The 25,289-nt window shown below is 49.7% G+C and overlaps 1 protein-coding gene across 3 annotated transcripts in view; it reads left to right on the top strand.

The window, feature by feature from the left end:
- Ttc28 (tetratricopeptide repeat domain 28) overlaps window positions 1–25,289 on the top strand; it is a 433,645-nt gene that overhangs the window by 343,455 nt on the left and 64,901 nt on the right. For all 3 annotated transcript variants that reach the window (XM_028860613.1, XM_028860614.1, XM_028860615.2), the window contains 2 exons: window positions 19,122–20,463; window positions 21,610–22,133. In XM_028860613.1, coding sequence (XP_028716446.1) covers window positions 19,122–20,463; window positions 21,610–22,133 — 1,866 coding nt within the window. The remainder of the gene's footprint in view (window positions 1–19,121; window positions 20,464–21,609; window positions 22,134–25,289) is intronic.

Raw genomic sequence — 25,289 nt, forward strand, 5'->3', positions numbered from 1 at the left:
GTGTGTGTGTGTGTGTGTGTGTGTGTGTGTGTGTCTATAGCCTGTGAAACTCTTCAGGGGACCTAGAAGATAATATTAAAACAGTTGGAACTGAACCTTGGAGCTCTTACTGGGACACTGAGTGGCACTTGAGTTGACCTAAGCCCTAACAGGAAGTGATAAAGTCTGGAAGCAGATGTTCCAGAGGCTGCAGTCTGGTGGATTGATGTGGACACTGTCAGTTCATAGCAACATTCAATGCAGCTTTAGACGGACTCATGTGCAGCCTCTTCAGCTCTGGAGACATGCAGAGGCATATCAGCCCCCAGCTAGGTCTGCTTTAGAAGTTTTCCCCAAGAGCAGTGGTTCTGAGCTGGTGGGACCTCAGAGGCGGCAGCTTCGTCTTGACCCTACAGCCACTGTGCACCTGATGGGTGGGGAGGTTTCATGCTATTCAGGGTATCCCAGGTAGCTGGGGCAGCACCCAGCTCTTCCAGAACAAGAGTTCTTCCTTGGCCACCTTCCTTAACTGTCCCTTTCCCTGGGGTGTGGCTAGCATGTGGTGGGTAGGTCTTTCTACACAGACCATCTGGGTGGATGTAGTTGGCTGTGGGGTCCTCGCCTCTGTGAGTGAAACCAGAGATCAGAGGAAGATGGGTGAGCTCAGAGCTGAAGAGTCGGGGAGGTGCCCCAGAGGAGAAAGGGACCTTCCTGAGAACATGAGGGGATCGTGCATGTTAGAGCTGGCAGTGACTGCAGAGACCCTGGACCTCAGCTCGGATGAGGGATTTGAACCACAGATCTGGCTCACAGCTGGTGGGTCAGGACTCCAGGCATGTGAGTTCCCCCTCCTTCAGAGGGAGCCATCTAACTCAAGTTTTATATTTTAAAAGCGTTTGTTTATCGCTCATGATTCTGACAGCCATGACAGCCATGACAGCCAGCCCCACCTACACTGCTCACTCAAGGAGAGAGTGTGGTGGGACGTCCGGTCTGTTTCACAGGCCTGTCTGCCTCCCAAGGCCTCCCTGAGCTGTGGATGGGCCTCAGAAATGGGCACTGTGAGTAGCCGCTTGCCACTCACAAGCAGGCTTTGTTTTGCTATTACCCCATGCTCCATGCCGTGGTACTCACGTTTCCTTCTGCATCCCACCTTCCACACACCCCCTCCAACCAAGCCCGTGAGCTGCTTGGAGGCCCATTTCCCATCCTGTCTCATCCCCATCCCCAGCCCCAGCCTGTGGGGCCCATGTGTCCCTTAGGACGAGGTGTAGTTCACAAAAGGCCACTATTAACCAGATTGGTTTGGTAGCATCTTGATACTCAGTACCCTTTTTAATCCCTTCAAATCTATCTTATTTCTCCCCAGAACTCAGGAAGAGGCAGCATCCCTGGTAACACAGGAGACCGAGAAGTCTCATGATTCACATTTCTGTGTGGCCATGAGTTCTGTATTTTGGGAACTGATGGCCATTGTTATCTTCCATGTATTTGAACTGTCCTTTATTCTTGGCCCGTACCTTTGAGTTCAGTTCAGCAGTATTGATTTCCTTCTAATGGAATACGAGCCCCATCAGATCTTTAATGCATACTGAGTTGTGTGCCGTTTGGAGAGGCAACGCCGCCTAGTGACGAATGACTCAAGATGCTGTGGCAGTGGACACAGGACCTCACATTCTGCCTGGGGGTTACCTGCAGTCAAATTGTTTGGCTTCAGTAAGGAACAGGATTTTCCCAAATTATTACAGCCAAAGCGTCACTGACCACATCTAAACAGCAGCTCCTCAGCTTACCTTCAGCTCCAGCTATCCCTGCAGGAGGAGGCACAGGCTTTGGCAGAACAGGCATCTTTTTATTATTATTATTATTATTATTATTATTATTATTATTATTAATGATAACAATTTTTAAAATTTATTTTACATATCGACCACAGTTTCCCTCCCTCCTCTCATCCCATTCCATCCCCCCACCTTCTTTCCACCCCACCCCCATCCACTCCTCAGAAAGGGGCAGGCCTCCCATGGGAGTCAACAAAGCATGGCATACCAAGTTGAGGCAGGACCAAGCTCCTCCCCTCTGTATCAAGGCTGAGCAAAGCATCCCACCATAGGGAATCGGTTCCAAAAAGCCAGCTCATGCATCACGGACAGATCTTGGTCCCACTGCTCGGGACCACAAACAGTCCAGGTTACACAACTGTCACTCACATGAGGAGGGCTTAGGCTGGTCCCATGCGGGCTCCCTAGCTGTTGGTCTAGAGTCCGTGAGCAGAGCAGGTATCTTGACCGTGACTCAATTCTGGGGACGTGGGACAATCAGGCCCCTCTTCTAGTGCTCTTGCTTATTAGCTACTGAGCTCCCCTTTTAAACTTTTAAACATTCGCTTGGCATTGTTGTTGTTTAATTTATGGCAGTGAGAAATCTGTTGGAACATTTGAAGGATTTTGGAACTCTCTCCCTAGAGTCTAGCAGCATACCTCTTTGCATTATTAAACATTCATAAAAAATGAGTTCTAACAACTTTTGATGGTGTCTTGAGATCATAATGATTTTTGTGTGAGACATTTGTTTACTTCTGACTAGCTAGCTGCTGTTACAGTCTATTCCACAGAATGAATTAAACTCATTAGAAAGCGTTGAAAGAGAGCTGCAGCTTTAAAATACACGCACGGAGCCAGAACTCACTAGCTCAGCAGTTAAGAGCATATGCTGCTCTTATAAAGACCTGAGTTAGTGTGTGTGCTCTCAGTGTGTGGATACATAACAACGTGTGGTCAGAGAACAGTTGGTCGGGATTGTTTCTCTCCCTTATGCTATGTGGTTCCTGGGGACTGAGCTCAGGTCTTCAGGCATGGCAGCAAGCACATTACCCACTGAGCCACCTTGCCAGCCTCAGAAACTTTCAGTCATTATCTTGTGAATGAGTGTAATGCTAGAAATGTGACTGCCACACAAAGCAAGATGTGGCTCACACCATACCTGGAAGCAGCTGGTCCCTTTTCCCAGAAAGACACGATCTTAGGAGAAGCTTGCTCTGGTCAAGGAATGGACAATCTGGCAAGACAAGGAATCTTTGGGACACTGCCTCATTCGAGGCTGCTCTGTCCCCACAGAACTACACAAAGACACACGGTCACCAGGCTTGGGGAACTGGAGCTAGACCCCAGGAAGAAACCAGAAGAGAGGAGCAGAGGACAAGAGCACAGTTCTCAGAAGACTGGAAGGAGAATGTTTCCCAAGTGCTGGAAGAAATGGACCATGTAGCCTGGAATCCTGTGTCCAAGTGGAATGAAAAGCAAGCAGCAGACCCATCCCAAAACAACAGCTAGAAGGCACATTATACAGAAGGGAGGTGAGGGGGAGAATTCTGAAGCATCAAGAAGGGAGGAAGAGTATGGTCAGAGCAGAAATACAGGCAAATCAAACAGGCCTTCATACCTGTATCCTGACTAACAGGAGCACATGGCACTTCCAGAGTGTCCCCTCAGAACACAGGCAGTCACAGGCAAACGTCCCAGGCCATACGACAAATTCAAGAAAATTTTATCTGAAAGGACTGAGACCATACAGAGTATGCTGTCCAGACTCAATGGGACCAAACCGGAGAGCTGGAAAAGTATCCAAAACACTGGGAAACTAAAGAGAATTTTTACATCATCCATTGGTCAGAACATCTGGAGGGAAAGGAAGAATACATTGTACAAGGTATCAGAGTGTGTGGGACTCAACTGAAGTGGCATTAACAGGGTGATTCATAGCACTATGACAGAAAAAGACTCAAATCCATCATCTGGTGCCCCCACCCCGAACCAGCAAAGCAAACAACTGCCCAGGAGAAAGGACATTATAAAGTAAAAGCAGAAGTCAGTGAACCAAAGCCCACGAGCAATAGGGAAACAGAAAACAGTAGTCAATAAAAATAAAAGCTGGTTCTTTGAAAAGATCGATACAGTTCACAAATCTGCAGTGAGCACAAGTTATGAACATTGAGAATGAAGCAGAGGGCATCACTGTTGACCTGCAGACATTTAGAAGGAAGTAAGGGACGATGTTCAGCAGACATTTGATAACCGAAATAATGTGGACCAGTTCTTTGAAATGCAGTAATCTGAGTAGTGATAAACCCAGTAAGAAAACCAAGTTTATAGTTAAATCTTCCCTAAAAGAAATCTCAGTCAGGGCTTGATAGTTCCACAGGATAAATGTACTGAATGCTTAAAGAGTCCACACAAGTGGTTCAGTCTCTCTTAGAAAACTAAAGGAGAAATTCCCAACTTCTTCTACAAAGCCCATGTCATCTTCCCTTAACAGGCAAAGGCTTTATACATACCAAATGTATTTACTATATAGTATTTTATATATACATATGTAAAACCTATGAGTGTAAATTCTTTTTAAAATTTACTATAGTGCGTAGGCATGATGGCTGTGGGTGGGTGGCCACAGCCAAATCTGTGCAGCTCACAGAGGAGAGAAGACAACTCTGTGGGGTTGGGAGCTCTTCTGTTTATGTGGTTTCAAAGATCAGACTCCAGTCTTATGGGGCAGGTTATTTACCTACTTAGCCATCTTGCTGGCTAGATTCTGAATAACCTATTAGTGACTAGGCTTCAACTACATGCTAAAAGGATTATATACCACGAGTTATATGCAGTGTTACAGCTGCAACATCAGGAAAGCAAACAGTGAAAGATACTTTGTTAATAAGCACGTGATGTGTCTGAGGGTCCAGGACACCAAAACTAGACTCAGACAACCTGGCAATACCACGTGCTGGTGAGGACTACCAGCAGCTGGAGTCCTCACATGCCAACAAGATTCGGCCCGCACAGGAGTCACAGCAGTCCCCTCACAGGTGTCTATCCTAGGAAAACTAAAAGGTCCCCATACTGTCTTTGCAGCTCCTTATGAAACCAAGTATTTCAAAGTAAAAAGAAAGGGTAAGGGCATGATTGGCAAAGGTCAGTGCAGAATTGAAAACAGGGTCTTCCAGCTTTTATCCAAAGCTTAGTTGCTGTATTGACACATCAAGGAACTTCACTTTGCCTTTGCCACCTCAGAAATGCCTAACCTAGATGCCAGAGCTGTGAGGTCTCCTGAGCAGATCCTGTATTTCACTGTAGTTGTTTACTGAAGGGCTAGACATGCCCCCTGCCCTTGAATCAAGTTGGCCTGTGACCAACTTCCCAAGAGTGTCAGAGTTATGGTAAAAAGTTCAAGGGTCCTGGAGTTGCCAGACTGAAGACCATGATAATTTAAGGGCAGGTTAGGGTGATTAAAATGTGTCGGCTGATTAAAATGTGCAGTGTTGTGAAACTACAGGCCTAACACTGCATGCTGTCTCCAGGCCACTCCCAGGGATGTGCATCTCTGGCCACTACCACACTGGCCTCTCAGGTCACATCGTGCACATTCCTCGCTGTCTCTGTGGATGGTGAGAGCTGAGCATTTTGCCTTTTCCCTGGAGTGTAAACTCTTGGAAACTATGGTTACCTAGAGGCTACAACACCAACAATCTATCTCTTAGCATTTGGGGCATAAAAGACAAGAAATCAAACTTTCTGAGTCTTTTGAGTGAAGGATGTGGCTTCTTCCACCTTAGGTATTAGCCCAGGGACAGAAGAAAAGAGAGAAGCTCCAGGCACTGTGCTAAAGCCTTCCTCTGCAGGACAACCCTTGGTAGTAGGTTTCTGAATGATGAAGTTGAGGCTTAGAAAGGGACCACTATACCCACAGTCAGTACACGTGGCTCTCCATGTTTCATAAAATTTACCAGGAAACTAATCTCAGGTAAAATATTTTCCTGGGAAAAGTTTTTATGTTTTGAAACACCCAAGCTTGTAAACATAATTACTAGATAAACCTTTCTTACAAGGTATGAAGTAGGAGCTCTCTGCCCACAACCAGCACCAAGTGCAGAGTTACACACAGTGGACTTGAGTGGATCTGACTGACACTCAGATTCTGAGTTCACAGATTCAGTCAATCTTGAAATGAAAACAAGTAGGAGCCGGGTGGTGGTGGCGCATGCCTTTAGTCCCAGCACTCGGGAGGCAGAGGCAGGCGGATCTCTGTGAGTTCTAGGCCAGCCTGGTCTACAGAATGAGATCCAGGAGAGGCACCAGAACTACACAGAGAAACCCTGTCTCAAAAAACAAAAAAAAAAAAAAAAAGAAAGAAAGAAAGAAAGAAAGAAAGAAAGAAAGAAACCCTAAATAGGCAGTGATATTTCTGCATCCACCATTCTCTCCATGTGTACCCCCAGAAACTCCTCATGCCTGACTTAGAGATGGATTGGTATGTAAAGCTGGATGCTTGTGCTCAGGCAAAATTCAACCATCCCTCTGATAGTGCTCGAAGGGTGGAGATGACCGTGGTTGTTGCTGAGAAATGCTGTCAGCATTATCAAGATAAAACTAAGAAGTTTCTGAAGCATCAAGGAGGTAGTGAGCTTCTGCTTCTCCAAAGCCGTAGACACAGCCTGAGGCTCCTTGGGCATGATCATGTGTCTTCTGCTCTTCCTGGGGTGCAAATAAAGGCAGATGCATCTAAATTCAGGGAAAGGGAAGCTCAGATATCAGTAGGCTGGGTGTTGAATTTATGTAAGCATGGGGTTCTCAGCCAGGATCTCTGGTCAGACCTGGCCCTTTGCACATCCCAAAGCCACTCGAGGGAATACTCAGAGAGCTGTTCCTCCATGCAAAACATTTCCATTTAGTCTTGGTCCCCACACCATGTCCTGGGTCTCGTCCCCCAAGAGCTTGTTAGAGATTCGGCCTCTCAGAAAGCCCCACCTCAGGCACAGTCAGCCTTGATGTGCTAACAAGTTCCCCCGAGATCCTCACAGACATTAAGCTAAAAGGAACCTCAGTCTGCATCCTTCACAGGCATCACCGCCATCACTGGGACCAGCATAGCCCGGCCACTGGAGGAAGTGCTAACATCTCCATGTGCAGGAATCATCTTCATGGAAGTGAGGGGGATGACGTTGACAACAGCCACTGCTGTGCCTGTGCCCCCGTGGAAACCGCATTCACCTCATCTTTCCACTGCTTTACAGGGGTCTTGATAGCCTCAGTTTACAAACAAGAAAAATAAAGCTTGAGATTCAACAGCTTTCCTGGGATGATACAGCCAAGAAATGCTAGAGCTGGGAGAACTCTCTGCTCATTGGGTTGCTGTGCTTTCAAAGCACCAGAGACCATGCCGGAATGAGAAAAGGATGCAGAGAAGACTCTTAGCCTTCACTGTATTTTGGAATTGCCTGGTGTATGCTTGGATCATCAATACCAACCCACAGATTCTGATTTTGTGGGGTTGGTGAGATGGCTCAGTGGATAAAGGAGCTTGCCATGCAGCCTTGGAACCCGTACAATAAATAAGTAAATGTAAGAAAAATTTAACTGTGCCCTGGTGATTCTGCTCTGTACCCCAGGTCAACAGTGTCTGGCTTTGACTCTGTCACCATTTGATCCTGTTGATGTCCCTGTGATTGCTGAGGGATCTTCGCCTATAGCATCTGCTGCACCGGTGCATGCAACAGTCACAATACAGGGAGAGACTTGGGTCTCACATCTGCCTGCACATCTGGCTGTCAAGGCAGATGACATTGCTTTGTAATCTCTGTGGCTACCATCCGTCTACCCTCTTCACACACAGCTCAGTTCTTGTCATTAAGAAATACTTACCCTGGTTCCTCCACAGGTCTGTGCAGAGCCCTCATCCTCTTCTCCATGACTGGAACAGGTAACACAATGCCATCCTGCTCCAGCATCACTTGGTGACAGAAGTTGGCTCTGAGTTGTCCCCTTAGCCGCCAGGCTGAGCAGATTGAGGTTTCCTGGGATCAAGCAGTCTGCCAGAATGGCAGGGCTCTGAAGTAATCCCCAACAACCCATTTCTTTACTATACTTTTGAGTAGGCAAAGGAACAAGCCTGAGAGAGCCAAACCCTGGGAATTTAAATGAGTGTCACAAAGGCTGGCACAGGCTCTGATGTGGCCAGTCGCAGGGCTGGAGGAGAGGGAGGGTGTGGCCTCTTCCCAGTTCACAATACTGAGGGAAACAATGAGCAGATAAGCCTTGTAGGTCACTTACATTTGTCAGTGATTGAAATTTTAAAGGTAAAAAGGAGTGAAAATGATATTTTATTAGCTAGGTATATAAAAATAGTATTCTAACATGTAATCAATATGACAGTTAATGCTATTTTACATTCTTAGTATCATACTGAGTCTCTGAAATCCAGTGTCTATTTCTACTGTACCCTTAGTGAGCCATTGAGAGCAGGGGATGTCAGCTCAGGCACCGTGGGACCCTGTCAGTTCCCTGTAGTCAGCCCCTGAAAAGTTACACTTGTGACATTGGTCCGTCAGAATGGCAGGTCCTGTGACTGTTTTCTTGAGGAGATGCTACCTGCTGCTTGGAGGACACACTGGCTCTTCACTGGCTCCCCATGGCACATGCAGCTTGGCACTGTCATCAGAGTTGGAGGCTGCCCTGCACCAGCGCAGGCCGCAGTCAGCCACTGCGCTGCTGCTGCTTCTCGCTCTCCAGGCTGCCCTGCACCAGCGCAGGCCGTTTCATGCTGGTTTGCGCCTTGTGGATGTTGAGTCTTTCAGTAACAATGCACACAGCCACTTTGCTGCTTTCTAATTTCTGTCTCCCGGATCCTCTCAGGATTGTACATGGGGACGTGCGGCACAAAGCCCTCAGTGGAGTAGTTTTTTCCCCACTTAATTTATGCAAATGCCTTGTAAGAGAAAACCTACTCTTTGTCTCTTCCCCCAGCCTCTTGTAATGAGCTGTGCAACAATATTTTTTTTTGTTTAATGGATGAGGCATTTCTGAATTAGTGACTAACATATTTTTATACTGAATAAATTTCATTAATGATTTTTTTAAATCACTGCTAAGCCAGTTGATGTGTCTTATTAATGACTGGTGATAATCCTCTCTCAAAAGCAGCCCTGTAAAATCGACTGCAGATAAGAGGCCCATCATCAAAGAAATACGTATCTCCTGATGCAAGCCAGTTCCAGAGCCAGCTGTATGTTCCCTGTTACCAAAGCACAAGGTGGAGAAGCATTCTTTACTTCCTTTTTTCTTTGACTCAGAAAAATCTTGGGCAGCTTTGGTGTTAAGAGTGAGCACCCACAGCTGGGGGGTGGCGGGCACCATTCCTGCACCTGCCACCCAGGGCTGCCCCTGTGCCCTCTCCAGCAGCCTTGAGCTCACTCTTCCTCCTGGTGTGCACTACGGTAATACAGTGAGTGTTCACCAATAAAACATTCAAGGTTGCTTAGCAGCTTGCGGCAGAGCTAACGGAGCCTAATGAACCCAGGTGTTCTCACTCTCGAGGCCTGGCAGAGCCTGGCTCTGAGGCGGTGCAATGGCAAACAGGGCCATAGTAACAGTAACCAGCTGTCTGCCGGGCTTGAGCCGAGTCACCGCCTTCTTTGTACTTCACTTTCTCCATCTGGAAAATGAATGATTAATGACCGTGTGTCCCTGCAAGTGGTGACGTAGAGATAGAGAAAGTGAGGTACGAGGCGATCTGTGTAACAGCCCGGCGCCATAACTGCCGCTGCGCTACTTCCAGGGCGTGCAGTGTTCAGCAGTTCCAACCCTGGTGATGTAGAGAGCTGCTGACGCCGTGGGTTCTCCTGGAAAGGTCTGGTGGGTGGGGCCAAGTAGCTTATAATTCATTCTTTCAGTATTGAGGCTTTTCCCCAAGAGTCACTGATCTGTCTCATTTATTCCCGCCCCAAGGGCAGAGTGACAGCTTGACCCCTGAAGCCTGGCTCAGGGGAATGCTCCAGGGATGATTCTCACCTTTCTGTGGCTGAGTCCTGGCACAGATTCAGGCCTCCGTCCTTGGAGCTGTTCACATGGATGTCACTGCTCTCTGGGAACTGAGCTATGGCTACTTTATTCTGTCACATGAGCCACAGCCGTGAGACAGGGATGTGGCTCTCGCCTGAGCACCTGGAGAATAGAGCCAAACCCCCTGGGCCCGGGAGCAGTGCCCTGTGTTGAAGGTCAAGTGGGGGAAAACTAAAATAAGTCAACACTCCACTAACCCAGCACAATCCCTAACCACACTCTGAACATTTGTCCTTACACCAGATGAGTGTAGTCCTCACTCCTTATCAAGGAGGCTTCCCTTTGCAGTAGATGGAGAGCATTACTGGAAACCACAGCCAATCAAAATGCAGAGTGATGGAGCCCAGTCCCAGCGGATACATCTGCAAAACAACCCTGCACTGAAGGCTCGAAGGCTCGGGGAGCAGAGCCAGAGGACCAGGGAGTTTATTGTGAGGTCGTGTCTCCTGGTCACAGCCGAAGCTACACTTATAAGTCTCACCAACATGGCTGCCCAAGCATGAGCTGAACCAGGACAACAGACATCTCAGAGTAGAAGGGGAAAGAGCATGTGGCTGCTGCCCTGCACAAAGAACTGTAGTCAGCTGAGGAGTGCTGAGAGAGAGACAGTCTCCCCCGGGAAGAGCACACCAATTTGTTATCCAATACCAAATACTCAGTCCTGAAACTACTTATAAGTAACACTATCCAGGCTGAGCAGCTCATATTTAGGAATATGTATGTGTTCACACACATGCATGGGATAACAGTCAATGAAAAAACGAGGCCATGAATTTGGAGGAGGGCAGAGGGGGGCTGTGGGAGGACTTGTAGGGAAGAAAGGGAAAGGGGGAATGATATAATCTCAAAATAATTTTAAAGACATAGAATAGAGGTGGAAATTCTAGAAGGAAAAGGTAAATTTTGTGTGGGTGGCCAAGATGGGTCATGGGAAGAAAGGTGAAAAACACGTAAGAGCAAAGGCTGCAGTGAAGGCAGAATGGGCAGAGCTGATGCAGGGGACTGCTGGATAGAGACACAGAAGACAGATGAAAAGGGTGAGCAAGGATGGCTGAGGCGGAGTTGACCTCTTCTCTCCCCGTGCCCTCATGCTGGGCTGCTGTGCGCTGGGGACTTGCGCCACCAAGGCACGTCTGGTCCTGCATCAGCTGCCCTGGAACAAGGTGGCTGTCCCTCCTCACCCTTCACCCCTTCAAATGGACCCTCTTGTCCTGCTTGTTATGACCGTGTGGCTCCATCCCAGCCCTCCTGGGATGAATGGCTCAGTTATGGTTATGTGGTGAAAGATGAAATACTAGCAGAGCTACTGAGCCAAAATAAATTTTATTCCAAAAAACATATCTGTGCACAGCTCTGTCTGCTGCCACTTCCATTATGCAGAAACCCGAGGAACAACTCTTGCATGTTTTACACCCACATTGAACAGCCTTGGCCTGACAAGGCACAGATAGCTATCATCAGATGTCTTTATGTTCCTCAAAGAACCTGGCTGCATTTTAAATTCAACACATAGAACATGATTTCAAATAAATAAATAAAGCAATCCACACCAAAGTAAAACAAACAAACAACAAAAATCCAAACAGGCCCAGGCTATCAGGAGCTAAATGTCGACAGTGATCATCTCAGTCACCAACATGGACTGTCCGAGATCTAGGGAGATGGCTCCTTCAGTAAGGCCTGCTGTGAAAGCATGAGGACCTGAGTTCGGATCCCAGCACCCATGTGAAGATCAGGTGTGGCTGCACGTGTCTGTAACCCCAGTACTTTAGGGGTGGGCGGCCAGACAGGAGGGTCCTGGAGCTCCTTGCACCTCTGGTCTCTGTGCACACATGTACATACATGTACTTCCTGCACACACACAAACATACACCACATACATATGTAACCTCTCTTTTAGATAGATAGACAGACAGACAGCCGACAGGCTCCCTGCCTCTGCCTCCCAAGCGTTGGGTTTACAGACATGCACCAGGAAATCTCTCAGCTGTGAACAGATGATCTGGTCCTCGTGTACGACAGCTTCAATAAAGGTGTGCTTTCTTTTGTCCCCACCTGCTCACCCGGACCATGTACTCTAGGGTGCTTGTGATGCTCCACATACTGTAACATTCAACTCTGTTGCATTTGTGTCAGAGGCAAAAGCCTTTCCAAGACCCCAGAAGACTTCTCTTTTTGTTTTACTGGTGACAGTAGGGCCATTTAACAAGCCTTGGCTGTAAGGGGGACTGGGAAATGGATGCTTAGCTCTTTAGCATCACTGGCAAAGGCAGATAGGAAGAGGGCAGAAGTAAAACTGAATGTTAGAGGCTTGGGATATGACTCAAGGGTCTAGTGTGAATGAGGCCTTGTGTCCTATGCTGCTGATGACAATGACTGATGATGGTGGTGATGATGTTGATGATGATAATGGTGATGATGATGGTGGTGGTGATGTTGATGATGATGGTCATGGTGATGATAGTGGTAGTGATGGTGGTAATGAAGAAGAAAATAAGTGTTGGCTAAAAAGCCTTTGCTATCTACCACAAGCTTTAAAAAGTAATACTTTTGTAATTGTAAACACACTATTATGTTTGAGTCTACTATACTGTCTCAATAAATATGATAAACAGAGTGAAAGAAAGCCATGGCAGCTGAGGGGGGGCTTGAGATGAATGGCCTCGGTGCTGTCCATGGCTGCTGTCTCAGTCAGACAGATTGGCTGGCACCTTGACTTCCATGCACAGACTGTAGTTCTCTAGACCAGGCAGGACAGACTGGCAGACAGAGGAATCCATCCCCTCCCAATACACTAGGCTGTGACATGTTGAGCCACAGCAAATGTTTGGAACAGTCCAGTGTCAGCATGAGCGCTGAGTTTTCAACCCAAACATGCGTTCTTGAGGAAACAGCACCTTTGCAATGGGCACGAGAGAGCCCATCTAGGGCCTCCCCGGGGGTCCCCGGTAAACCCCTCAGTCACACAACAAAGGGGAGACTGACAGTTCAGTCCCCTTGAGTCCTCTCCATGTTTTTGATGTTGCCCTGACGAGAAGCCCGCGTACTAATAGAGCAAATGAGCAGAATGCAGGGGTCACTTGTTTTGATAGCATTACGACAGACTGGCTAGAGCTCCACTCACTCAGAGTTTGAATTTTCAATCCAATTTGAATCTTAAAAAGAAGCTTTTCAGATCCGACGGCTTCAGGAAAGCAGATTCCATAATTCGCTCTCAGCCTTGCTAGGAAACTCATTCATCTTGGCAATTGAATTACAAAGTGAAGTCATTTTGAAATAGTGTCCTCTTGGTCTGTCCTTCCATTCCTCTTTCCTGTCCATTCCCAGGTCCCCGCTGGTCTGGGCAGACTCTGCCATCCTCATCCGGTCTCTGCTAAAGGGACAATGCTGCTTCTCACCAGACAGTAAGACTGGATTCCACAGCTGCTACTGCCGCAGACTGAGAGCGCACAGTGACCAGGGCAGAGTGGGGGCAGTGGGGCAGGCCTAGAATCTATCACTTCATGGCTGTCGCCTCTGTGAGTGGTTTCAGTGGTGGCCAGCCATGCTCCCTTTGTCCTACAGTGAAATGAGACGTTGAGGGGGCCAAGGTCTTGGGAAATGGATAGTACTCTAAAACTTAGATGTGATCCAAGTCCAAAATTCAGCAGGTATTTGTAGAATATTGGGTGGCAGAGTTTTTGAAGTGATGTATTATGCAGAGTCATGGGCTAATGCTGAGAAGAGTCTCACTCTACAGTTCAGGCTGGCATGGAGCTTGTATTGACCCTCCTAGCTCTGCCTCCCAAGTGCCAGGGTTATAAGCTCCACTCCTTTCCTTTTCTAACAGCCAATTTTGATCAACACCTTTCCCATCAGGCCTGAGGGCGTGCGACAACATTCCCGCCACTGAAGCTTGTTTATCTGGGTCAGGTGCAGACTTCCATGGTCTCACTGGGCCAAGGGTGGGGATTAGAGCATCCAGAGGCACAGGTGCCCAAAAGCTTCTTGGGAACACTCTTACTGGATGTCTCTCCTTCCCCACAAACTTTGTTGGATATAGTGTAAATTGCTAGGCTTGGGCAGCTTATCTTGGTGGCCCATCCATCAGGCTGTGTTGGTTCTGGTACCATGACGAAGCTTAGTGGCCAGCAAGGTGGTCATGCAGCCCTCAGGTAGCTCATTGGTCCCAGCCAGCTGTGGCCCATCTTCCTGCAGCTGTACCATGGAAGGAAGTGTCAGCGAGGTGGCAGAAGGAGACTCTGGGATGCTGTGTTCTAGCTCCTGATGCTCCTGACCTCAAGAGAATTCAACTCTTCTCCCCACTGGCAGCCCAAGTCCCTTGACTGTGCTCCACTTTTCCTAGATAGGGAAGAGCATACCTGAATGAAGAAAAGGGTCAGATTGGGTGGGGTAAGGGGGAGGGAGAGCGGGGAAGGGGCTGTCACTAGAAATGTCCACTACAGCCTTAGCAAGGGAAGAAAGGCATGTGGTGCAGAAAAGATGCACAGGACAGACTGGAAAGGCATGCGGGGTGCCTGCAGGCAGGCACAGCCCCGGAGCACCAGCAGGGACGTCTGGCCTGGAGGTGGTAAAGGACACTCGAAGTGGCTCACTCTTTGCAGGTCTGAAAGAGCTCAGAGAGGTAGACTGGTCCAGCCGTTGAGGCTCAGCCGTCAGAGGAGCTACCTCACAGTGTATTCCATCCTAAGCCATGAGACCAACTTCCTGCACTGCTCTGAGGCATCCACCTTTTTTACTGTCTTTTACTGTGATCCCAAATGGCACCCAAGCATGCTTCGCCTTCTCCAACAGTGACTAACAGTGGGCTTGCCTCCCATCAGATGCCCTCCCAGCGTCCGGCCCAGACTGTTGGGGATGACAGGACCTCAATCCTCCTACTTCATCATCATTGTGGAGCATCCGTTCCCAGCTGCCGCCCCCTTGTCAAAGCTTTAATTACTATTTCTCCTACTTCATAATACAATTAATCTTTTCCTCTAGCCGAGATTTACAACCACAGAGGCCCAGGGGATTTTTTGAGCAATTCACCTGCAGCCTGGGTCTCTGATTACCCAAAGGGAAGTAGGAAGTTGGGCTGTGCACAAAGTCCATGGAATATATATGGGCTTTAGGGTGGCTTCTTGTCACTAAACAGTGACAAGACAGCCCTAGACATAGGGACAGTGTCCGGAGGGGACCATGGAGCACGGTGATCTATTTTCTTAAGCTTCTGTAAAAAGACAGGTGCTTCCAACAGAGTGTGCTTGTGGGAAGGCAGTGGGGGTGTGCGGGGTTTCCCCACCTGACTGCTGACAGTCCAGGGCCAGCTGACTCCATCACTGGGGGCTTGTGGTAAGGACAGAATGCCACAGCATCAGGAGTGCATGCCGGGGCAGGGCTGCTCACCTCTCGGTGGTCTCCCGCACAGACAGGAAGGATCCAGGACAAGGTGTCTGCTCCACAGACCTGTCTCCAGTGCCTCTCCTTCAGGTGTGAACACAGACCTGTCTCCAGTGTCCTCCTCCTTCAGGTGTGAACTTGGTGGTGTGTTAGTGCACTGCTGAGGCTAGCACACTCGTGATCCAGTCTCACGCAGCAGCAGCACCAGCTGCGACCCAACCCCTCTGCACTTGGGCCTCAAGTTGTTTTGAGGCATTTCTGAATCAGGCACAGGCAGCCCCTGAAAAAGCCTGCCTCCCCATAAGACACCTGCAGCTGATAAAGTCACATGGTGAGTGAATTTTGGAGTCATCCCCCATTTGAAAATGTACTTTGCTGTCCAACTTTGGCGAAAATAATGGAGACTTATCTACAGACACAACTAGTTCTAACACTCTGTTCTTATGCCTTTGATTTTAGCTATCTCTTTACTGGGCCTGTCCCCAAGCTTTGAGATAGTTTCAAAACCTTGTAGAACAAATGTATGTGAAAACCTGAAAGGAAGATCCAGGAATCTCAAGTTGATAGGAAGGGTCTCTGGATCAGAAAGAGCAAGTGCAGCACACCATGTCCCGTCCCCCCAGACAGTGTGCAGGTCACGACCATGAGCTAACACAGGACACAGTACTGTTACCCCGATCTGCACACAATGTCCTTGCATTTCAGGTAGGGATGAGACCTGGTAACTAGGGGGTCCAGTGACCAGTTGATGACTTCCTCTACTGAATCAGGCCTTGGCTACACGGAAGTCTCCTGATCCAAAGGGGGCTGCACAGGGCACACAGTGCCAACTTGTCTGCCTAGCTTTATTATGTAGCTGTTAGGAGAATAGTGTAACAACCCTGCATGCTGATAGCCTGATTTTCCTCATCTCGTTTCCTCTATTTGCATAAATACCCCATGACCCCCCAACTCCTAGGATAAGTGAAAACACAGCTGGGACTCGGAGCTGCTTCACCTGTAAATAGTTGCATGTGCATCCCACTGAGAACCTTCCCAGCCTGACTGCTCTGCCGTGCCACGCTTTCCCTGGAAGGGAGGCACATGGGCCTGTACAGCCAATGGGACAGGGGTCCATGAATTCTGCTGGTAACTCCCTCTCCCTGAGACTTGCCCACAGCACCCACAAAGCCTGGAGTGGGGAGGTGTCTTTTCTGTTTCCCAGACCCCATGTTTCCTACGAGGACAGCTGGGCCCTCTGCTTGAAAGCAGAGGAAAGAGCAGGTTGGCTCCAACAGCCCAGCTTGGGCACTAATAACAAGCAATAAGAAGTGGGGCCCACTGTGTGTGTAAGAACCCAGGCTCTGCATCCAGAGAGCTCAGACGAGAAGCTGCCAGATTGTGCTGCTCCGCTGTCATGGGTATCATTTTAGTGGAAATGTTTTCTGCCTGGTCTGTCCTAGTCACGCCATCTGGGCCTCCAGAGTGTGTTGAGCATGTCATCATGGTCCTCACCTCAAATTCTGAGGTAGATGTTATTATTCCCACACAGGAAATCCATAGGTGGAGACCCAACATGGCCACGTATACATTTATAACCCATGTCCTCTCCCCACATACCTGGTGAGGATTCAGCTTTGTGAGGCTCTTCTGCCCCACTAGTCTTCATTTAATTCCCTCCCTGCAGCCCATTGTCACCTAGGGCACCCCACTGACAGGCCCTCTGTAAGTCTTCATCTGAGTGACACCCTGGAAAGGGCAGGGGGAGCAGCAGATTCCCCCTCAGCGTGTGCAGTCATTCGCTGGCAGCTCCTGGGCTGCTTTTGTGTTGTTTCAACAAAGAGAACGGCTGCCAGGGGAGCGCACGGTCCCTACAGAATGCCCCAGACTGCAGCAGCCCGCCGGGACTGCCATGGGGGACACAGCAGAGGGAGAGGCCAGCTCAGCGTGGCCAGCCTCTCTGCCCTTGTCTGTGTGTGGAAGCTGTAATTTTGAAAGCCCTCCTCTGGTTCTTTGTGGGCCTGTGGAAGATAAGGAGGCAGCAGCGGCTGGCTGGAGACCAGATGGGTTTGCCATGACCAGCAGGCAGCTTCCTTCACAAATCATTGCAGCCCTGGGCAGCCATTATCATCCCAACTGCTCCCTGCTCACTACCCAGACCTTCAGGCCAGAGTAAGAGAAAGAGGCTCCCCTTCTGGTGCCTTGTTCATTGGCCAAGCTAGCTTAGGTGTTATTCACAAAGCATGATACGTATGTGTTGCTAATTATGTTCCTTTCTTTCTTTGTCTGTTTTTAAGACAGTCTTATGTTGTCCAGGCTGGCCTTGAACTCACAACCCTTAACTATGCCTCTTGGGTACTGGGATTCCAGGAGTGGCCACTATGGCTAGTTCTCATTCTGCATCTCTAAGATGGTTATAATCTGACTTAATTATTTCTTAAAAAGAAGGGGACAAATACTTTTGTTTTTAAAACATAAACAAGAAAGTAGAGGCTCAGATACATTATATGTCTGTCTGTCTCCTGGACGCTCATCTGAATGGGTGTGCTCATAAAACGGGACTTTTGATTTCGTCTAAACTTGTGTACATTTTCTATAACAGGATGCTTTCCTGATGTGTGGCCAGGTTCCTGGAGAACGGGGTACAACCAGCCGTGTAGGAGGGCAAGGGCAGCAACAAGTCCTAGTCTTTGGCGGATGGAGAAAGCTACATGAAGTCGCACTGCCCTCGGAAGCCTTCTCTGAAGGCCTTTCTCTCTTTCTTCCCCATGTGTCCCAACCAGCGAGCGATCATATGGACTTCTAAACAGTCGCCGCAGTAGAATCCACAGGCTGTGCAGGGGTTGCTGAGTGCAGAGGTGGCCCTGGGAGGAAGGGGAGAGCAGGACCAGGCAGGGCTTGCACTCACACACACAGTGATGCCTGCTGGGCAGACCATTTGTAGAAAGAAGGTGGTAAATGATTCATTTTGTCCAAGGATGCCTGAAACCATGAAGCCTGAAGGCAGCTTAGGAGGACAGGCTAAAAGTGGGTCTCTAACTGCACTGTCTCCAAGTTCCCACTATTAAAGGGCCCACCACGTCGAAGGGCATTTCTTCCTGGGAAGCTTGGTGTCTCCAACCCTGCCAGGGTCTGAAAGCTGTGCCCCTTCCAGAGAGCAAGCTGGTGACATCTCCTGCTCCATGACTGGACACAACCCCAGAAATGTCACTTGTCTTATGGGATCAGAGCTCGGACTCCTCCATGCACACACAGACCCTTTGTCTGTCCAGCAGAGGACTGCAGAACAGAGCCCCACCCACCTGCATGTCACCATGCTTTTGCGGTCATTGTCCTCATTTACGCCCAACAGTTGGTGTGTTCAGGTTCAGGGCAACCGCATCTGTAATGGGGGCTAAAGTTTTTATTTGCTAATTTAGTGTAGGTGAAATGGTTCTACAGGATTAGTTTGTTTTTGTATTTCTCTGATTATTAACATTAGTGCCCCCTTTCTGTCTGGTTCTTTCGGTTGTCTGTTGACATTTACTATTCTTTGCCTACCCTAGTAAATTGGGATCTTGATATTTTTTCTTTTTAAGCTAAACTGAATTTTACAACAATTTTTTCACAGCAGCTGTTACAATTTTTTGTATATGTCTCACATATTTTCTAGTGTGTTCTGTTTGCCCTTTAATTTTGCGTGTTTATTTGTAAAATATTCTCATTTTTGTCATCAAATCTGTTAGGTTTTCCTGGTGGTTTGAAACATGGGAAGCTACCCCCTCTGCGGTATTGACGAGTGTTCAGCCTCCCCTTTAGTCGGTCTCAAGCCTTTGACTCAGGATTGCATTCACCTTAGATTGAGCTGTAAATCACACCTTCTCTTACTTTCTGTTCTCTTCCCCTTTATTCCAGGGATCATCCACCAGATGAAAGGCGATTACGACACGGCCCTGAAGCTCCACAAAACCCACCTGAGCATCGCCCAAGAGCTGAGCGACTATGCAGCCCAAGGCCGCGCCTATGGGAATATGGGCAACGCCTACAATGCCCTGGGCATGTACGACCAGGCTGTCAAGTACCACCGTCAGGAGCTGCAGATCTCCATGGAGGTGAACGACCGAGCCTCTCAGGCTTCAACTCATGGAAACCTGGCGGTTGCCTACCAGGCCCTGGGAGCCCACGACCGGGCCCTGCAGCATTACCAGAACCACTTGAACATTGCCCGGGAGCTTCGAGACATCCAGAGTGAGGCCCGGGCACTCAGCAACCTGGGGAATTTCCACTGCTCGAGAGGAGAGTATGTCCAGGCTGCACCCTACTATGAGCAGTACCTCCGCCTTGCTCCCGACCTCCAGGACATGGAGGGAGAAGGAAAGGTCTGCCACAACCTCGGCTATGCCCACTACTGCCTTGGGAACTACCAGGAGGCTGTGAAGTACTATGAGCAGGACCTGGCCCTGGCCAAAGACCTTCATGACAAACTGAGCCAAGCAAAAGCCTATTGCAACCTGGGCCTGGCCTTCAAGGCTCTGCTGAACTTTGCTAAAGCCGAGGAGTGTCAGAAATACCTTCTGTCCCTAGCCCAGTCCCTGGATAATTCCCAGGCTAAGTTCCGAGCCCTGGGGAACCTGGGAGATATATTTGTCTGTAAAAAGGATGTGAACGGTGCAATCAAGTTCTACGAGCAGCAGTTGGGCTTAGCTCACCACGTGAAAGACAGAAGGCTGGAGGCCAGTGCCTACGCAGCCCTGGGGACCGCGTACCGGATGGTCCAGAAGTATGACAAGGCCCTGGGTTATCACACACAGGAGCTGGAGGTCTATCAGGAACTGAGCGACTTACCAGGGGAGTGCCGGTCTCACGGGCACCTGGCAGCTGTCTACATGGCCCTTGGAAAATACACAATGGCGTTCAAGTGTTACCAGGAACAGCTGGAGCTGGGGCGGAAGCTGAAAGAGCCAAGTCTGGAAGCCCAGGTGTACGGCAACATGGGCATCACGAAGATGAACATGAATGTGATGGAGGATGCCATTGGCTACTTTGAACAGCAGCTGGCCATGCTCCAGCAGCTCAGCGGGAATGAGTCTGTGCTGGACAGGGGTCGGGCTTACGGCAACCTGGGGGACTGCTACGAGGCCCTGGGGGACTATGAGGAAGCCATCAAGTACTATGAGCAGTATCTGTCTGTTGCCCAGAGTCTGAACCGCATGCAAGACCAAGCCAAGGCCTACCGGGGTCTTGGAAATGGACACAGGTAACACGGACAGGGAATGGGGCTAGATACAGGGCAGCGGCCAGCTGCAGGGCAGGTTGCTCCCACACCTCTCATTTGGCTTTTCAACAATTCGTTTTGAGTTAGGTGGGTGATAATATTGCTGTCACGTATGAAAAAAACACCAAAGCCCAGAGAGGGTGGGTTAGTACCTGAGGTTACTCAGCCTCCAAAGACCAGTTGAGAGTCAAACCCAGGGCCCAGACGGCACATTTATTACACAGTGATCAAGATGCAAGAGTTTGTATGGACGGGAAGATGGATGGACCTGCTTAGCTGGCCTTTGTGAGTGCCTCCACATTTTATGACTGTGTTTATTAGCACAGCATCGGTAGCCACCAGTTACTCAGCCCTACCTGGTAACAGAGGGACAGGAAACTGGTCCAGGGCATCAAGCCTCACCCATGCTGGGCACTTGCATAGCTGTCCTAACAGTATCCCAATGCTGTACTAAACACATGTCCATCTTCTGTGGAACGGGAAACTGAGGCTCAGTCAGTGAAATCCACACGCCCAGACAACTGGCTCCGTCTGCCACCAGAAGTCATTCTCTTCCTGCTCTTGATCATATTGTCTCTGAGCAGCACAAAAAAGGCTCTGTTGGCCAAGAGAGGCTTCCCTCCAAGAGGGGAAACCCAAGACGGTGCCTGTGTGTACAGACAGGGCCTCCTTGAGGTGTGGGGATCAGGGCTCCTCGAGTGGAGGAAGAGGTCAGACTAATCGTCACCCATGGACTGCTCCAAAAAAGTCAGGCTGAGCGATTTACAGCTCCTGTAAAGTGATTTCAAAAGCACCCTTCTAAGCAGTAGTGGAGGCTGGGAGGCCCGAGTCCCAGACCTTGCTATCATCGTGCCTATTAATATATTTTATGTTTCCTTGGGGGTGCACATCCCACTGAATTGCAGGCTCTTGGGAAGGTCACTAAGGGATGACTTTTGAATTGCTTTCTAGATTATGAAATTCCTCTGCATCTCACTCTAAGGGCACATGATAGATTTTAGCTAGAGAAGGAGTTAAGAGCTTCTGTAGTAAGTGACAGTGACGAATGCTTTTCATTTTCTCGGGGGCTTTAGCATGTCTGCACCTGCACAGAATGATCTCATTGCTTCTCTGTCTGCATCCCCACAGGGCCACAGGGAGCTTGCAGCAGGCCCTCGTGTGCTTTGAGAAGAGGCTTGTGGTGGCCCATGAGCTCGGGGAGGCCTCCAATAAAGCTCAGGCCTATGGAGAGCTGGGAAGTCTCCACAGCCAATTAGGGAATTATGAACAAGCCATTTCCTGCCTTGAACGCCAGCTGAACATTGCCAGAGACATGAAGGACCGAGCCTTGGAGAGTGATGCGGCCTGTGGCCTGGGGGGTGTCTACCAGCAGATGGGGGAGTATGACACGGCCCTGCAGTATCACCAGCTTGATCTGCAGATTGCAGAGGAGACTGACAACCCCACGTGCCAGGGCCGAGCCTATGGGAACCTGGGTCTGACCTACGAGTCCCTGGGCACGTTTGAGAGGGCTGTGGTCTACCAAGAACAGCACCTGAGCATTGCGGCACAGATGAACGATCTGGTGGCCAAGACAGTGTCCTATAGCAGCCTGGGAAGGACACATCACGCCTTGCAGAACTATTCCCAGGCAGTCATGTACTTACAGGAAGGTAGGCAAAAGGTGCTACCAGGGGAGACTTAGTCACCTCTACGGAGTGAGGGTCTCGCAGGCCATGCCATCCCCACCGGTGTCCCTTGACAGTTTCAGGGTGTCCCCTTGCCCTGCCCCCGCTCTCTGGACTCCAGCTGCCTTCCTCTCTCTGTTTTGGTACCTACCCCTCGCCGGCTGCCCAAAATAGCTGATACCCTTTGCTTGTAAGAGCGGCAGCTAGGCACACAACACATCCTCACCAATTGGATCCTTAAGACCTGGGGGTATAAAATCATGAGGGTCTACTTCAGAAACATGTCCAACTGCCCCAAGCCCTCACAGCTTACATTTTTCAGCTCCGGCACAGTGGCTGCTAGCCCAGTGTGTCTACCTGGGGCCTGGCCAGGCTCCTTCTGAGTTTGCACAGACTGATGTCAAGGAGCAGGATTGGAAATTGGGCCCTTTGCTCCTCCACTGCTACCAGAGTCTGTCAATTACCCGAGGCCAGTGGGGCCTCACACGTCCTTCCCACGTGAGCCAAAGTCTCAGCAAAGGGGCTGCCTTTCTCCTCCATACTGGGATGGCCCTGCTCTTGTAGCCCTCAGAGGCACACGGGGTCTCTCTGGGTGGGTGTGGGTGTGCTGTGGGGGATGGGTGTGGGTGTGCTGTGGGGGGTGGGTGTGGGTGTGCTGTGGGGGGTGGGGGTGGGTGTGCTGTGGGGGGTGGGGTGGGGTGCTGTGGGGGGTGGGGGTGGCTTGCCACTCACCAGTGAAGGACTTGGCTCCAGGTTTCAAGCAGAAATATCTTTGTAAGGGCTTCCACCTGCAGTCTCTTTGGCCAGATTTTAGTTCGCACAGCAATACTCAGACTGCCCTTTTTACTACCTTTTTTCTTTTTTATTCCTTCTTTGACAGTGTTAGTTCATTTCACATGCCAGGCAGATTTGCTTCCACTGAGCTGTACCCCCAGCCCAAGAAACCTTCGTTCATCTCCATTTTCGCAGCTACACCACCAAGGCTTGGAGAAATACAGTGATTTGACCCTGTTGAGTTGGTTCGTTACAGAGCGGGCTCAGCCCGTCTGCAGTTGTTTCTGACCTCACAGAAACTGCAGGGTGGGGCAGCTGGACCCTGTTGTTCCCCAGCCCCGGGGAAGTCCCGAGAGTGGGGAGCAGCTGGAGCTGGCACTGGTGCTCTGTACAGCCCTGCAGTGGAGGAGCTGTGACCACTGTCCACCCCTGTGTGGCTCCCGCTGCGCAGGTGGGGCCCTGTACCTGTAAAAATGAGCCCCTAACTTTGCTTAAATTCTAGTGTTGTAACAGTCCAGCCACCTAGGTGTGGTTTTCAGTTGAATTTGTGAGACCCAGCATTTGCAACAAGTACTTTATTGTTTATTCCCTTCTGAAACACTGCTTCCATGCAGCAGCTGTATGACTGGGCATTTGTCACATAATTCTATATTTATGGAAAACTCTGCAACTCGTTTTTATTGTCTCTTGTGATAAGTCTTACAGACATCTAAAAACTCCCGACAGTAGTTGTTTGGTGGAGGGGGCCTAACCAGGTGTCTCTAATGTGTCTGAGCAGGCTTAGGGTGCAGAGCGCCCAAGGCTCTCTCCAAGTACTGAGCAGGAGGTCCTGCAGCCTTGTGCAGCAGAGGGCAGTTCAGCGGGAAGTCACCCCAGCTTTCAGTGGGGCTGTGGACCAACATCCCTGCCTGCCCTGTGCAGTGGAACCCTGTGTGGGTCTGAGTGCAGACAGATCCCAGATGACGTGGCTGACACAGGCTAACACCACCACTTTCATTCAGCTTTCTCTGTCTGGAAACGAGAAAAGGAAGTGGAATCAACCCAGTGACTACCTGGGGCTTTGTTACGGTGCAGGTGAGCAGGCCCTAAGAGTGAAATGGTCAGGCTCCCAGGAGGCAGCGCCAGTGCATCTGCCCAGTGGCCTGTGGACACCATCCTTGCTGGGGACACAGCAGGAACCCGGCAAGGTCCCTCTCTCACAGAATTTCTCTTCCAATGGAGTTGCCCAAAGGGCCATACTTCTGGCTCAGAACCAAGGGTTTACAAGATATCCGCACTGAAGGGTCAGTTTGGCAGGCCCCTTGAAGGTTAGAACAACCAAAGCCATCCTGGTTCTCCCCCAGAACCGTTGTCCTTCGTGTGAATTATTGACAAATTCTTCTGTTGCCCACTGGCATGATTTAAACTCAGAATGCTGCCTCTGAGCATTTTGAGTCATGTGTTTTGAAATGCATCATGAGTTAGGAGGCTGGCCCTGAGCACCACTGTACACAGCAGCCATCAGCTGACTCAGGACCTCTAAAAGGAATCACACAGGCCCAGAGTGCTTGGCGCTGGCTTCCTGCCCTGACTTAGACGAGAGGGAAGCCCTGGCTCATGTGTACAGTTGAGCTGTGGGAGCCATGCGGTGCCTTCTGCAGAGGCTCCGGCTCTGTGCAGAGAACCCTGGGATGCAGGCACAGTGACCAATACAATAAACGGTTCCCATCAGACTTTGCCCCACAAAGCCCTGGAGGTGGCTGGTGTCCTGGAACTCCCAAGCTTGCTGTGAATGACCCACACTGCAGGTGCCTATGTGAAGACCGTTAAAATGAGGACAGTCATTTAAGCCTTCCAGCTCATAATCGTGCTTGCTTTGCAACCCCGCTGAGACACATCCCAGTCTCGGGCTTAAGGGACGAGTGGATAGGACACGGAGCATGTCAGCAGCTTCAGGAGCAGGAGCAGGGTCCAGCTGCGCACCATCCCACTTTCAAGAGACCCTCATGAGTCTCTTCATCCTTGCTCTCAGGATGCTGCGGGGTGAGATAGGAAGGTGTGTGATCTTAGCCTCTGTACCCATCAGGAAAAGCTTTTCCCAGGCAGAGGATCCTATCAGCCAGGAGTTTTCATTTGCTAAGCTCAGCATTTTGCGTCTGTGAGGGCAGCCAGGTTAGGGTTCATTGGTTCCTGTTTCTGCCTGCCCCAGCAACCTACCTGCTGCCAAGAGCCGTCACCTGGGCTCCTGTCACCTGGGAAGGTCCTCTCCCCAGGCTGCTTTGGCCCTAGTCCTGCATTTCATACAGCCACACTGTTAACATTCCTTACATGCAGCAGAAGCAAAGGCACCATTCCGTCCCTCTCCCCTCTCCTTATATCCCCTTGTCT

Source organism: Peromyscus leucopus, chromosome 23, assembly GCF_004664715.2.
Source record: "Peromyscus leucopus breed LL Stock chromosome 23, UCI_PerLeu_2.1, whole genome shotgun sequence".
NCBI classification, from domain to species: Eukaryota; Metazoa; Chordata; class Mammalia; order Rodentia; family Cricetidae; genus Peromyscus; species Peromyscus leucopus.